This window comes from Haliotis rufescens, unplaced genomic scaffold, assembly GCF_023055435.1.
Source record: "Haliotis rufescens isolate VD_foot unplaced genomic scaffold, xgHalRufe1.0.p SCAF_24, whole genome shotgun sequence".
NCBI classification, from domain to species: domain Eukaryota; kingdom Metazoa; phylum Mollusca; class Gastropoda; order Lepetellida; family Haliotidae; genus Haliotis; species Haliotis rufescens.
The window spans coordinates 9936785-9953918 of record NW_025963935.1 but is presented as its reverse complement, the minus strand read 5'-3'; the positions used below and the strand labels follow the sequence as shown (position 1 = coordinate 9953918).

The 17134-nt window shown below is 40.0% G+C and overlaps 1 protein-coding gene across 2 annotated transcripts; it reads left to right on the top strand.

Moving 5' to 3' along the window:
* The first annotated feature begins 684 nt into the window (after positions 1 to 684).
* LOC124120444 lies at positions 685 to 8431 on the top strand. Of its 2 annotated transcripts, XM_046483268.2 has the most exons (5): positions 685 to 1299; positions 2357 to 3311; positions 4175 to 4260; positions 6543 to 6732; positions 7588 to 8431. In XM_046483268.2, exons 2-5 carry the CDS (start codon positions 3156 to 3158, stop codon positions 7702 to 7704), a joined length of 549 nt encoding a protein of 182 aa, XP_046339224.2. In that variant the 5' UTR covers positions 685 to 1299; positions 2357 to 3155; the 3' UTR covers positions 7705 to 8431. The 2 variants fall into 2 exon arrangements, with proteins under 2 accessions (XP_046339224.2, XP_046339223.2); XM_046483267.2 differs by lacking the exon at positions 2357 to 3311.
* The last annotated feature ends 8703 nt before the right edge of the window (positions 8432 to 17134 follow it).

Below are 17134 nucleotides of genomic sequence, written 5' to 3'. Positions count from 1 at the left end.
CGGGAATCGAACCCGGGTCTTCAGCATGACGATATTTCTTTAAAATATTAATGTGTTCTCTGTTACATACAGAGTTCTCGCAATATTATACGTTTCTATCGTGAAACATTGTATTAGTAGTAATAGAGAGTGATTGAGTTGATGTGCCACTTTTACAAATATCTAGCAAGGGAATTGAAGCTGTGTCTTCAGCACAAACACTCTGACCACTAGGCCACCCTACCGCCTGAGCAAGTATTATAATTTGTTGAGCTCTCATTGGTCATTATTTTTTTTAAACATAAATCGTTAGAGTAGATCTTCAGCAACCAATGCTTACCGCTAATGGCGAATATGCTTGTCGTAAGACGGAATCAGGAAGTAAGGTCAATTTTAGTGATGGCAAATTTCTTATGCCATAAGTTCTCAATTCGAACTGAAAACCTTTAGCACTGTATAACTGTACACATAAGCAGTTCAAAAGAGTTAAGATCGATTTTGCACTCTTGTTCATTATGTGAAATTAGCTTTTTCCTCTGAAGCGTTCAACCGTAGCCTCTTATTGTACATCCAAATCAAATTTAGTTATATTGATCTTTCAACAATAAAGCATGTAGCTGGCACAGGATGTAAGTGGTTTTCACGACTGCATTCCGACCTCAATCAACTCTGAGTTACTTGCATTCGAGATTGAGATCAAAAGATTTTCAAATACGGCCAAGTATGTTTCCATGTATTTGAAAGGAATCACGCAGTTACATTCATTCCTGTTTCTAATATGGGCGTTTCTTCAGTTGAAAGCAAAGACAGTTAGATCACAAAGAAAATCCACTGAGGAAGTTCACATGGCTTTACTTCAGTGAGGACGGGTAGATGGATGGATATGTATCTGTTTAATAATGTTTGTGTCAGCAACTGTAGTAGGGGGATCCAACTTTACAGGTGAAGAATGAGATTCAACATTCATTACTGACACCTTTCCCTTACTTATTTCTTTTCTCACAAAAGAGGAAAATGCAAATGTGTCTTTTTACCGTAGTCCTAGTCTTGATTAGGGGAGGATTAGGTAGTTGTGGCACTTGCTTCAACGCGTCTTCTGTTGTGGAGGTAGATGCGCATATGGAACGTTACATATTTAGGAAAGTAAGGTCACTGTCTCTCTATTCCTGTGCATCGGAATGTCTGATGTCTTCAGTCTGCATGTCCTTCAACTTTGAGACCAAGACCCGCATCTGTGAACTCAACAGCAACAGAAGTGATCTTGTGGCCATCACAACGCAGCCAGGATTACTCTTCAGTGACATCAACCACTGGCCTAAGGTAGTTATATTTTCAATCCTTAATTTATCTCATTTTTCGTTTTGAGCTCAAAATGTCAAAACAACAGTAGATGTAATTTTCTTTACATTCATAACACATTGGTCTTGTTTTTGCGAAAAATGACCGTTGCCATTGGTCTACAATAACTTTCGCCACTGAAACCTTAAGTCCGGACTCGATTATTTACAGTTGGTTGGTTTTTTGTTTAACGCCGCACTCAGCAATATTCCAGCTATGTGACGGCGGTCTGTAAAAAATCGATTCTGGACCAGACAATCCAGTGATTAATATCATGAGCATCGATCCACGCATTTGGGATCGATGACATGCATCAACCAAGTCAGCGAGCCTGACCACTCAATCCCGTTAGTTGCCTTTTACGACAAGCACAGTTGCCTTTTACGGCGAGCATGGGTTGCTGAAGACCTATTCTACCCCGGATCTTCTAGGGTCCGATTATTTACAGACTGCCTTCATATAGCTGGAATATTGTAGTGTTATACAACTGAGCAACGGACCAACCTACCAATCTCGTCATGATATGGCTGAAATATTGCTGATGTGATGTTAAATTTTAACTCACTCACTCTGAACATCCGGGCCAAAGTGATTGGGCTTAATGACATATGGGTCAGTTTTTAGTGTTCAATATGTGTAAACAGCACCAATGAGAAAAACACGCTTACCTGGTGTCATCACTGATTTTTAGTGATCCATTCACATAACTGTAATTGCCTTTTATGCCTGATGGGATTTCAGCAGATAATCGAGAGTGATTATTCTCTGACGTTGACATTAGCGTTTTGAATTCATACAAGATGCCTGCTTACAGTCCAACAGCTGTCTCATATAACGTAAAGACTTTCCAGAGTCTCTGCAGGATTTGGTCTCATGTGGGACGTTGTCTGCATAAAAGCGAAAAACACTCCCGAACACCCTCAGCTGAGAGAAACTCGTTTGGACAATTTGAGATTAGCTGATTGGGCTGTGCTATCTATCTGAATCATAAGTATTGGCAGCACACTAAACACCATATGAATGTATTGTTTATAAATAGTCCCTCGCTGGCGCCTGTTCGGCGACACCTTGTCCTACGTCCAGGTGCCAATTAGATCGACTCGGACGGGCATCATGTGAGACGGGTAAATCTTTACTGGTAAAAAAAGTTAATTCTATTGTACGTTATCTTTTATTGAAGTCATTTGGCTTGGACTGACATGATATGCCATAGAGAAAGTGTATGTCACGAATGACTTTTTCCAGGACAAAGCATCTGCCTGGAGGTCAGTGTTTCGATCCCGACTGTGTAACTTCAAAAGATGTCAAAACCTGGTATTTGTTGTTTTCCCTGTCTGGCGCTGGGCATTAAGGGGATAAAACAAGGACTAGTCAGAGTGGGACACACATGTTTAACTGCAAAATGGCATTTCAGTCGGCCAGCAAAGAATAAGTTATTATTCATGACTAGTGCCCGCAGCCGCACGCACGCACCCACGCACGCACGCACGCACGCACACACACACACTTATAATAATAATCGGGTGATGTATATTGATCATGTTGATAGCGACCCGACCTAACCAAAGAACAATAACTGAAACAAGAAATAGGGTTTCAACGTACGTGTATGCTTTCGTAACTGACAGTGACCTCTGAAATCCATCAGTAGTTGAGCGGACCCATTTATCTGTTGCAATCGGTGGCAAGATCCAACTCCAAGATCCAAATAATGACAGATTGGTTAAACATACATGTACTTACTTTGAGAATAAAATAAACCAATATGTTATATGATTGAGTTTTAATATACAGAGTTTCAAGGTTGTGACGCACCACCTTCTGTTGCCAATGCTAAGATGCATTATGACGGTGTGTATGAAGGAGCAGTTGCAGAATACACTTGCAAGGACAACTTCATGATGTGCACAGATAGAAACCAGAGAGTTTGTCAGTTGACAGGAAATTGGAACGGTTCTGTCGGCCCGTGCGCACAGTATAGTTGGGAGAACCCGGTAAGGTGGTTATGTGGTACAGGGTGAACGTTGAATATGAAGGTATCATTAATAATTGTGACAAGATGGATAGGTGAGATGGACTCAATAATATCAACCAAATAAAACCCCTGTAAGTATAAAAAGAGACCACAATGACATGTTGTGTACATGGCATTACACACTTAGATAGGCAATGTCAGTACCAGCAGAACTGGTCTTTGCAACTTGATCCGTTTCGGTCTGCCCTTGTGTAAAATTTAACGATTCTTGTGACTGTGCAAGAGAGGGAACGAACATTATGTGGAAGTGAATGTGTAATGGGTATTCGATATGCACCGAACAAAAGCATGTGTCAGAAACAACAAGGCAGTCGTATGGCTGCTTGTACTAGTCCGGACTGATGCCGATTTATAGTGCTAGCACACTGAGATACCCCACTCAGACACGGTATACTGACTCCGAGCCGACCAGTCCTTGTTTTAGCCCTTTAATGCCGAGCGCCAGACAGGGTAACAACAAGTACCATTTTTAACGTTTTATGGGATCGAACCCCGGACCTTCTGCTCTCCGGGCGGACGCCCTACCACAAGACCACGGAGGCGGTCTAGAATTAATAATGTCCTTGCCAGAGTTTTTTTATCCGCAAATATGTTTGGTGGCAATCAAGAATCAAGAATGTTTTCCAAACATTCCGAAAGACGTTACAAATTGAAATGAGAAATCAAACATAAAATACAACTACTTCCATTTGAGTTGTTGATACCAGTATGTATACTCCTGCTAAAGAAACACCAGCTAAAAAGTGTTGTAAGTGTTTGTAAAGGATTCAGAAATTATCAAGCCTGTGAAACATTTTTAGTATCCTTTCTTTGTTTACATAGGTGATGAACTTCCTCATGGTCATGCCTTGTGGGAATCCAACGAGTTTCAAAGTGGCAATGAACATCACTCCAACGACCGTTAATCGGTAAATGATAGATATTCGTATACATAATTATGGTTTAGAAAACAATAAGCGTCACATGTATTACGTGCGTAATTGGCTCCGTGGGAATTCCAGGTTAGAGTTGTTCCCCAGCGACATGCTTGCGACGCAACTCTTCGAGTGTCAGGCATGGTGATTTTATCCCCCTACCCGCTTGTCCTGCTTGACTGAGTTGTTTAGTAAATTTTGTTAATTTGCTTTGTATTAAGTAAGTGACTTTTTAGCATCAGTGGAATAAATCAATATCTGTTATCGATCGTGGCTGTATCCTCAAAGGGGGTTAAAGTAGTGTAAAATTGTCCCCCTTAGAGGGTCTCCTTAGTCCATATCGTTCAAGTATGTTATTCCAACAACAGTTTTAATCGTAGAATATGTGTTCTTTTAATTTGGCTAAATTTGCCAACAATCGCCAACACCTGAAGGGGTGATGTAAATCCGGCTAGGGTCATTGCAGGAAGCTAAAGCACTGTAAGTCCCCATAGTCTCTAGTATGGTGATCTACCTTCAGTTGCTGGCGATCTATAGCCCGTTTTTATAATGTAATGTTATGTATAGTGCTATTGATTTTATGATTACATACTAGTTTTAAATATATTTCTGGGATAAGTCTAGTTATTTTACTTCCTTGGTTGGCAGTTTTTTTATGTAAGTCCCAATATATTTATATGTTTAACCCTTGATAGTCACGATATGGCTGAAATATTGCCGATGTGAGAACATTTTAACTCACTCACTCACTCACTAAATGACCGTTTCTCTGCTAACAGTAGGACACACACCTGCTGCACTTCAGGCGTAGTTGTAACATAATCTGGCATCCGTGTTAAAAGAGTCTCAAGACCATACATGTTGCGAGTCATTAGTGAATGAGTTGAGTTTAAAGCCGCTTTTAACATTATTCCAGTTATGTCATGGTGTGTCAACTTAATGTGGGAGGAAAGCCCGAAGTGATGCAGGTCTCAGACGTTTATCACTTCGGTGAAACCCACGAGCACGGGTATGGTGCTGAGAAACCTAGAAACATACTTGAGGCGAACCGGGATTCTTACCAACAATCATATGTTTCTGGCGTGCCGATGGCACGCAACTCTGCATAGCAATTCGTCGCGCCTTAGACGACTGGTCAATCCGTGACCCCTGCGAGTCATTAAAGCCACACTATACATATTGTATTGTGTTTGTACGTTCTACGCTATCACATGCAAATCAAGAACGACAAGAGAGGACCCAGTCTTGGCTATGTAGACCGATAAATACCAGAACTTTTAGCCGTGATATTGCTATTAGTGAGTGAGTGAGTTGGGTTTAACGCCTCCTTTAACATTATTCCAGTTATATCGCGGCGTGTCAGCTAAATGTGGGAGGAAAGCCCGAAGTGATGCAGGTCTCAGACGTTTACCACTTCGGTGAAACCCACGAGTAAGGGTATAGTGCTGACAACCCTAGAAACATAATCTGGGCGAACCGGGATTCGAACCCACAATCATAGGTTTCTGGCGTGACCAAGGGACACAACTCTGCAAAGCGAATCGCCGCGCCTTAGACGACTGGGCCACCGGTGCCCCCGATATTGCTTTTAGATAATCTTTGAAATACATGTACATCTTTCGAAGCTCATAGTAAAATAAACAAACACGAAACGAATTTCATTTTCTCTCTCTAGATTACATGATGGACAAATGCTTTTCAAGTTGTTCATGGATGGTTTTCTTATTCACTTACAAATAGGTCTGGTAAATCAAGTAGATATTTTATTAAATGTTTTCATCAGTTAGTACTGAAAAGTATTTCTGGCTGAAGCAATGTTTTGAAAGTTTTGTGATATTCATAACGTATCTGAATGTAAAAAAGGATGTTATAAGCTAATTTAGGGAGTCGTTGTTCATGATTATGAAGAAGTTTAGACCAGTATTTAAAGCATCTAATATTGGGCCACTAGCATTTGTTATCGAATCTCATCATCCATCCATCCATCCATCAGTGGCCACTGATGGAATATACAAATCGATTTGTCAGAAAGTCTGTCAAAGTTCACAATTTGATTGGCTAAAAATAAAAACACTGAGTCTTTCTTCCAATCTCTTCAGGAACTAATACAAATACATATATTTTTGTACATTGAAAGCAAACTTCGAATGAGCATTCCAGATAAAAAGAGACGCTGTAGGACCACCATCGTCTTTTCCAAAATTCGTACCTGTTTTTTATTCGATCTGTAAACATATTTCACAGTTTACATCAACAATTTGTTCCCGATTTTTTAGAGTATATATGGATGTTCGCGGAGGAGGAAATCGTCTGTATCATATTTCCTTCCGACTGGATGAAAACAAGCTAGTATTCAACTCACACTTCTCCGGTGTGTGGGGAACAGAGATTATGCTATGGCCGGTCCCATTGGCAATAGGTACCGAGTCTCTGGTGGAGATACGACTGGACCAAGGCATATACATGGTATGTTGTTGTTTCTTCGCACGTCCTCTTCTTGAGCCTTGTCACGATCACAAACCTAGTGGTAATTACTATGTCTGGGTTGGCCTCTGTCTGATGAACAGTTAAATAAGACATTAATGTTTCTGAAGCAGTGAAGGCAATTACCCACTCTATAACATCCAAAGTGTCCAGCAGATTTGTATGTGCTACCGGTCGTGATAGGCGGAAATAAAAAAAAGTACATCGCACCCTTAATTGTAACGGTCCTATCAGTGTAGTAAATCATTGTCCTGTTGAGCGGTAGTTTTCTTTTATTTGGTATCGTTTCCCATAGGAGTGTGCAAAGTAGGTTTAGGCCTCTTGGATGTGTATTAAAGTCATGTCAGGCTCACTGTACCGGGGTTTTTGCAACGTTCAAGGGTTGACAAAGAAAGAACACAAATCAGTCAGGACATTTTAGGATTCCCCCCGTCATTGGATGTAACAATTCTCAATGATATATTTTGTGATTTTTCTGCCTTATTTAAGAATTGAAAATAAAAAAACTTACTATTTTCGATAATGAATGACTTAAATAATAAATAAATTTTAATACATATGTCATTCTTTGGGAATAAAATATTATTAGTAAATCAATGCGTTTGTCCTTAACTTTAAATGGATATTAATTTAGTCACCTCAATCAGAAGAATGTGACTTTTCATTGTAAAATCAAGATGCAACTTATCAGAAACATTGCACAGAATGTCTATTAATAAAGAGAGAAATGTTGTTAGACAGTTGTAATTGTGTCCAGTAGAAGCTGTGGTTCCAATAGAACAGAATGGAAACACAATACACTGGATAATCTAAGATGTTCCATTTGATTCCTTGCAGCTAGCTGTAGATGGATCAAGCATAAACAACTTCACAGACAGATACCCGAATGAGATCCGAGAAGACGTCCGTATCAGTGGTGACGCCATCCTCACTGCGGCGCACATCACAATATGATGTTGTTGTCGGTATCAACTGACTCCCGGTTACAAACCCTGCAAAACGAAAACATCCCCCAGCAGAGCTAAATGCTGTTTCTGGACATACAAAGCTATGAGAACATTGTGCGCAGTCAGTGGAGTATCGGATATTGTTTTTTGTACAGGTATAACATTGTGATACAATAGGTGATGTGTTTCAATTACAACTGAATATGATCACTGGGCTTGTGTAGTACTCATTCTGGTTTCAAAGACGTATAGCTGGAATATTGCCAGAATATTGCGCAAAATGCGATCCATCGTTTGTTTATGTTTATGACACAATGTAACCATAGCGAACACCATTTGCTTTGATAACTTCCAGATAGTATTTATCGAATTCAAAAGGGATGCAGCCATTTTAGAACTTGTGGTATTTGCTGTGTTACCTTTCCTCCTTTATGAGGGTATGACATTATCCTCGTGTTCGACGTCATGACGATCAAATGTTCTTGTTCATCCACTTTATCAAATGTCACATCAAAGGAACATGTCATAAGAGAGGGTCAATATTGATGGCAGCACTTCCTACTGGCTATGGAAAGTCTCTTCCGTTTCAAATGTTTATCCCACTGAAGCAAGAGACATGCGATGCCAAACATCATGGCAACATGGTCGGGGGTATTTATGTATTGGAGAAAAAACGCTCACGAGGTTTTGGTAGACAGAGCATGCCCTGGGGGGAGGGGAAAACCAAGGGGGCGAGTTCGATCCTCGGGAATATAAAGAAAACATTTGTCATTTGATTTTACATTTCATTACATGTTACAATCTGAACGGAAGTTATATTAATGAAATACCCAGGACATTATATAAAATCCCTGGGATATTATAAAAAATCCCAGAGACATTACAACGTCCCTGTTTATGAGCTTTAACCCGACTGGAAAGTAAAACCTCACAATAGCTTTTAATGCCTATAGAAAGAAGTCTCTTACTTAATAGCGACCCCAATGAATAGGTTTATAATGTTATAGAATGGATGTATAATACATTGGGTTACCGAAAGTGCTTTTTGTTGTTCAACCACTAATATATACTTCGATATCATTTGGTTGAATCCAAAGATTAAAATATTAGTATATTTTTAATACCAGAAGCAACGACATGTTGTGCAGGCTATTGTGTTTGGATACCAGGACTACGATAGCTGTAGTTGTGAACAATGTATATATTATATTGGTTTACAAGAATGGAAATTAATAACAAGACTAAGTAATTAAATATTCCCGGTGTTCATTGTAATTCCTGCATTCTGATTAGGTGAATTGGTCACGTGTTATTGCATTCATTTCCCAATGAATGTAAAAAAGTAAACCACGTCCACCGAAGCGGACTACTTTAATTACTACAGAATATCCGTGAATCCTAATATTACATGCGAGGGAATTCCCTTTCTGCTTAAGTGTATTGCCATGCACTGGGCATTTAGAGAAATTCATGCATATTCCTTGTCCATACAACCCTTGAGACCGAAGGATCTCATACAGTTTGCACATCGGTTTTTCGATTCATACCTTAATGAACCGAAAAAAATACACAGTCAATCCTTAAGTAAAAGTGACATTTCGCATTTAGATATCACAATGTACTTCGATTAGCAAACATTTCAACAAATTTGATTCACTACAACCGCCATTAATTTGAAAACTATATATACTTAACAGCAAAAGAAACCCCACCATAGATAGATATATGAGACACCTTATTTGTCAAAACACTGTAAACATACTTTGAGACATATTAAAAAGATGAAACTTCGCAAAACTGATCATCAAGGTTGCAATTAAAGTGTCAAGTGTTCTGAAAAGTGAAACACAGCACTAGTACCTGAAAAATGGCATCACAAGTCAGTATCTCGTGTGTCCGCCATGTGCATTGATGACTGCTGTGCAACGTCTAGAGGCACTTGAGCACATGCTCTGAGGAACGCCTGACGCAGTTCAGCTGCAGTTGTCGGCCTTGGTCTGACGTCATTCAGACGTCTTTGAATCTCGTCCCACAGGTGCTCAATGGGATTTAAATCGGGACTGAGGGCAGGCCACTGTACGGTTCTGATGCCATTCTGCTAGAGGAAGACTCTTGTTGCTCTTGCAGTGTGGGCACAGACATTATCATGCTGAAACTCATGGTTGCAGCGACGTGCCAAATGAGGTATGGCGAGTGATCTCAAAACTTGATGAATGTTCCGAGCTGCTCTGACACCATTGTCTCTCCCTGGACCGATGTTCTGGAAGAGCACAGGACTGACCCTCTGTGCAAGACAAATTCCGCCCCACATCATGATGCTCGGACTACCCCACGAGTCTCTCTCAACAACACAAGCATCCGAATAACGTTCCCCACGGCGTCGCCAGACTCTCTGAAATCAGCTGTTGAGATAACGGCTCTTCTCCAGTGCTGGTTGCGCCAATGCTGGTGCTGTGTTGCCCGCTGAAGACAGTCCCGGCGATGACGTTGTGTCAGAATGGGTCCTCGGTGTAGCCTGTGACAGTGGAGGTGCCTGCTTGTCAATTGTCGATGCATGGTGTCTGGTGTGTCCTGATGGTCTATCGAGCAGTTTCAACAGCAGTAACAAAGCAATCTTGAAGATGCTGTCGCACAATCTGACGATCCTCTCGTTGGGTGGTGACCCTTGGACTTCCACCACGTATGGGTACAATGTGTGAAGCTCTTTTCTGGTGTCCCCCGCCGTGATATTGCTGGAATATTGCTAAAAGCAGCATAACACCATACTCACTCACTCATACAAATATATAAATGTCTTTTTAAATGATGTCACAAGTCGTCTTACAATATTGTCCACACAAGCGTCATCAACTAGACTTTTTCGACACACATCATACATTGAACATTCCTGATGTACTAACACTTTTGAAACTTTTTCAATCAGTAGATATGCTCCGTCTTAGTGAATACTTTTCCTCCTGTTCCATGCTATATCATTCAAACTGCCATTCATAGTGCAAACAAAACATTTAGACTTTGGAGGAATATTAGGTCACTTTGAAAGTGAGTTTTTGAAAGATCAAGACCAACACCAAAGAAAAAATAGTTGTTAAATTAAAGTAAAACTTCTCAAATTCATGGATTTCTGGACATTGGACACTTGCAACCCGCTAATAGGCCCACCACTGGCAGTGAGAGGGGTGTTTGGGGAGGAGTAGTAGGGGTAGTAAATACCCTTGTCGCACCCACGTTTAGAAGCATGTCAGTGATGAGTGATAGCAATCTGTACATGTGTTGTGAAATCCTAAGCTTTTTTGCTCTGAAGATTTGGTTAGTCTCTGAAAATGAAGAAAATCACTGGGCTCCTTTTTATTATATTTTATAGCTATTATTTAACAATTTTTTGGTTTCTGTAAAATATGTTCATTTCAGAGACTAGATGTTAGTCTACGTATGTATGACTGGATCGTGTAAAACGATACCATCCTATTGTAGATAATGTGACGCATTTTGTTAACATTCCTGTCTGCCACATTGATTGAGAGCTGCGATGTATATCTTAGATGAAAATCATCTTGCCAGTATTCGGTCTTAAATCGTTTTCAGATTGCCCCAGCTGTCTTTTGCTTGTTTGAGAAAAATGATTCTGCAGGAAGGAATTGTTGTGGTTGTGACTTCCCTCTGTACGTATTGGAGAAGTACTTTTATCTTTATCAGAGCTCTTCGGGACCATTGGCGTTACGTCATTGTGACGTCGATGAATCACAGGGGAAGTATATCAATGCATCGTGTCCTAAGGGATGTTTTTTATCCCATTGGCCTTCATCTTTTCATTATTTTATGGAAAGTGCATTGTAAGGATAGTTATGATAAGTCAGGCATTGGTTCATACTAGTACAATTCTTGTTTTTGCTATCAGCGACTGAGTGTTTGTCTGAGGAGATGTTGAGAGTCTCTAGTCCTGGCAACTTGAAATAGAATCGCGAAATATCGTGATTATTATTCAACGCAGTTCGCTGCATGTCTTTTAATACTCATAAAATAAAAAAACCAAGCCATCACGTTGTGAGTGATAATACTTACAAAAAACTGCCAAGTGAGCTTTTTGAGAAATAATAATTTGGCTAGCGATAAACATCATAAAGGAGTTTTGATCACGTGGTTACATTCCGGGAAGAAAGGCAGTCAGATAATGGAGAGCGGTTATATCATCACGTTTTTCTGTTTCAGTTCGTGCTTCTAATGCACGTAAAGCGCTATTGATTGTATTTGATTATCCGCAAAAATGATGTGGTCATTGACAGGATTCTGTGATTTGCCTTTGAAAGAAATGTTTGTGTCACAGACCAGCCACATCTCTGTATAAGATAGCATGACAAATATAAACAAAACAGAAGCATCATTGACAGATCATTCACATACAATACCAACTCACTAAAAACACTTCATACATCGGGTCATTGATCATTGCAGCTGAAAAGCAAACACAAACAGCTTAACATAAATGCCAACCCGGAATCCTACCATGATCTCTCTGGACCTGCCACATCCTTGCCAACGCAGGTTTAGGGGCCTGCTTGCCTGCAATACCCATGTTGTTTGGAGTCCCCCACAGTGCAAACTGAAATAGGCCTACCACACATGAGGCGAAATTATCCTGCCAGTAATGAAAGTTTACAGTCCTTCGGAGTCCTGACCAACTATGACGTCCCTCTGACGTCATCAAGAGTGACGTCATCCATGCCCGCATTGCTTCCCACATCAAGTTAGTACTTGGTTTGTTATAAGTTTAGGGCAGATTATGGTTTAGCCTGTGTAACTTTTCATAAAATTTAACATCAGGGAAGAAATAATACAGAAAAAAAGTCTTCCATTCACTAAATTAAACACCAAAAACGGTAAGGATAATATCATTGTCCGTATGGCCCTTTTTTTTTAAAAAAAAAGAAAAAAAAAAGAAAAAAAATCTTTAGCTTATATTTTTTATTATTTTGCGTTGCCTCACGCGCACTTGAGTAATCCGCCTTGTGTTGACAACTTCGGGGGAACACGATCAAATTTTACCTGCATATTGGAGGTGAAACTCGAGGCTATGCCTTTCACAAAAGATTATGGTTGAAGTTAAGGGGAGTGGTTTACTTTTTATGAAGAGGGTAGAAACTACCAGAGACCCTATATCAGAATAGAGACCACATTTCAATGTAATGTTACCTTCCATGTCCGGAATATAACATGCCTCAACTCACTACAGTCCGTTTGCTGCAGAAGCGTATCGTTGCAATGCAAAATAGATATATATATAACCAAAGGCAACAATTCGTCTTAAATGGCATTAGAAGGTTTATTTGTCCCACTCGTCATCATAATTTCAGACATTGTCATGAAGTGACGAACAAAAGTGTTTAAGAAACAACATTTCATGTAATTGTTTGTGGTTTAATGCTTGTTGTTACAAAGAGGTCTGTGCAATCAACAAAGCAGCTGAATGGCATCGCGAAACACAGGGATAGTCTCAAACGTCTATACCGTAATATTTTCTTTGGCACTCTCACTGTTTCTGTCAACTGAAATAATAATTTGACTGAAACTTGTCTGATCTTAACCATCTCTTTTACTAATATGAAGCTTTCATTCCGGTCTCAACTTTATCAGTACACCCCCTCCAGCTTGCAATAATCATAAACGTGAAATACCAAGGTTTTCAAATCATCTGTGATTTTCATCATGTACCGTATTGTATTGATATATTGAGCTCGTTTTGTTTATTTTATTATTTGAAATTAGCTGAATAGAAATACCAAGAACATCATTAACATTGCTTTGAGAATATTTAACAGATTGTTTACCACTTCGGTGAAACCCACGAGCACGGGTATGGTGCTGACAAACCTAGAAACATAATCGGGGCGAACCGGGATCCGAACCCACAATCATAGGTTTCTGGCGAGTCCAGGGGACGCAACTCTGCACAGGGAATCGCGGCGCCTTAGACGACTGGGCCACCCGTCCCCCCTTATCGCTACGATTTTGCAGTAAACAGACTATAGGCGGACGCATCAATCAGATTGAATCTGCATTTTAGTAACGTTACGATGAAATATAAGATACTAAAAAAGTCACACATAAACGTTCACAATGTTTCTGTCGCCAGCGTTTCCAATACCAAAGTACAAAATTCACTTTCCTCATGGCAACCATCCTGAAAAAAGGACTCTTCTTCCACGATTATTCTTTGAGTGACTGTAATGACACTACAGTGCATCGACAGGAACTTAACTTTGAAACAGAATCGTAGTTACGGGGAAACGCTTGTTTTTCCCAACGAAATGTATGTTGACGAAGGAACTATGACCGTCAGTATGGAAAATAAATATAGACTCATTTTAACTATATTCCCACCATAAGGCCTCGCTACCCTCACGACTCTTTACTAGTAATCACGAATTGCGTACAACATTGTTATTAAGATACTCGTAGCTAGAGACATAGGGGCTGCTGTTCAAATGTTATACAGCCATGGGGGTGCTCCATAACTGGAAGTACTTATTACTTTTGCTTCTAAGGGAGCTAAAGGCATGGGACTTTTTGTTACCAGTGTACTGCACTGGGTTTATGCGTCCCAAAACCAGAAATAAATTAATGTTGTTTTTTTAAACTGAAAGTTTATTTTGTTGAACAGGAATCATCTGGAAGCTGGTAAGGCAATTAAGGGGTTGTTTGCTTCGGGTACTGTAGGGAAGGCAATGCAGAGTTGCGGCGATTAAAAAATTAGTACTTGGTTTGTTTAGGTCCGAGCATGCATTTGAGTTTAATACAGATAAATCTGAATTTGTTCTTTTGTTTTTTAACGCCGCAGTCAACAATATTCAATTATATAATTGAGTCTGGCACAGACAATCCAGTGATTGACATAATGCGCATAGATCGACGCATTTGGGATACGATGACATTCATCAACCAAGTCAGGGAGCCTGTTCACCCGATCCCGATATACGCCTCTTACGACAAGCATAGTCGCCTCTTACCAAATGCATCGGTTTAAGATGTGTACAGAGGGGGGTGGCCATGGGTTGTTTGGAAGTAAGCTTGGATCCGTGGGGAATGAGAGCAAGGACGCGGACATGTGAGATGACAACATGTGGATTGGGAATAATTTGAAGTATGAAGCTAGTGTATAATATAAAGTTAGGTTGAAGTTTGGAGTATTGGGAGCGCGGACGTGGGGAAACAGTATTGAGGTTTAGATGTGTGTGTTGTAAAACCACTATAGCACGGACGTGGAAAGGGATAACTTATGGTAAGTGATAGAGACAGTTACAGGTTTGGAGCTGAGGTAGACATTTAGACGCGCGGACCTTGTAGGTGAAATCTAGACTCAGGCACCTCATTGAGGACAACCAAGTAAAGTGTGGCTTGTAAGAGATGTTGGTGGTGGTGCGGATTTTGTGGTTGTTGCGGGTGTATGGGTGTTGCGTCTTTTTATGTAGGGCATATTCCAGTGTGGTGGAGATTTGTAATGTGAAGTTGGTTGTTGTTTTGTTACTGACAGGTAAAACTTGTTTTAGTGTTGATTTCATTTGGGGGATTTTTCAACGTATTGTATTTTGTTTCTGTAAATATCAGTGTGTTTAGGGGAGCAAGAGTTGCCTGTGGGTTTCATGTCTTATTAGTGCTCTATTCATTGATTAACATATTTACTGTATGTTAATGGTAGTCTGTGTGTGCCTTTCTGGTTTCTCGCTTTGTCTGTTGTTACGTTCCGATGTGAAGGCACCAATAGCTTGCGATTTTCTGATCAGTGAGTGTTAATGTTTCTCGACGTTAATGAAGTTGGTGGGGACTTTTGACGAGTTGTACACAACTAAGCAAGTCAGTCATGATGAATACATAGTTGTGTTTTAAAGTTTCTGCGATTGTTATTCCAGTCTGCTTCGCCGTTTTGTGCTTTGTGTAGAGATAAGTGATTTGTTATGCATGCCAATTTGAATATAAATACAGCGACAAAACCCTCACTAAATCCAATAGAAATCTCTACATAAGTATGTAGTGTTGTCTGTTGTGCTGTGCTGTTCTGTGCTGTGCTGTGCTGTGTGCATGTGCGTGTGCTGTGTCCATTCAGGCCAGTGTTATGTAGTTGTCAGTTGAACTGAGTGAGCCATATAATTATGTGTGTGATCATGTGTATGTAGTGAGGCCAGTGTTGTTGAACGTCTACATTCACTGACAAAAAGTGTTTTCTACTAACTTAATAAGTAACAGCGGCCAGAAGGTTCTTATATAACAGCGAATTTACTACCCTACCTGGTAGATGTTACGTTGCAGCGATGGAGAGAAGGGGTATCCGATGTAGAGGGCAAAGCCTGAGTAACTCTCCATTCCTTAAAGATAATGTAGCCGAGGCCCACCAAATATTCATTAAAAGCTAAAAAAATACTATACTTCTTGACACTATAACAAAGTTTATATTTTAAGCAATCAACTCTTGACGAGAAAAGAAACAGGTAAACATATATATCCTTGTTCGGGCCTTTACATATCCTATAATCTCCGTCAGCTTGTATTAACAACACGCGACTGATAAAATTCTATTTTAGGAACCCAAGAAATTATGAAGAGCTGTGTACCATGCATTGTAAATATCAGCTCGCGAGGGAGGTTGGTGCTCGTGCAACAACAGCAAAGAACATATTCTTCGTGCAAGGGAGACGCACACAGAATATACTGGCTACAAAGAGCTCTGTTCTATTTTTCAGATATAAAAATTCAGTTTCCAGGTTTGCCGAACTAGGCTTGATTTTCCAAGCTCTGTTGCAGCGCCACCATTGGCTATGGTGAGTAATGTCCCCTCTGTGTCCCTCCTTTTGACCAAACAGATTCCACCTCTTATATCCCTGGCATTTGCTTGAAATAAAATGGCGGCGCACAGTCAAGACGATCTGATCAATAATCAAGACCAACAGTGTAATAAAACAGGTCTTACTTCGGGCAGTGCATCAAATCATGTGAGCACTTCATTTAAATATTTACTTATTCGTAGTACTGTGTAAATAAATTTAAAATGCCAGTGAAAATCATTATATGTCACCTATAATGTTTATGTCATTCACGTTTTTCCTTTGCAAATTGTATTAAGCAGCTTTCAACAGGGATGCAAAATTAGCAAGAAAGATTGATAGTAATCGCAACTGACTGTTTTATACATTGTACTTGTCTACGATGGGCAACCTATGCTAGTCTGAATATTTACGAACTGGTTTGAAAAAACTCCTGACAAGTAAGGAAAATTCACTTAGGAAGTGAGTAAACTTCACTAAATATTTCTGTCAGTGTGTGGTTATTTTGGTGATGTTTGGTAGCTCTGTGTCTATATATTGAGGCGGGAGATGACATGCATAGTCGTGTATGTTTGTCAACGTGTACACTCGTAGTACGTTGTTCAGCAGCAATTAACAACCGTC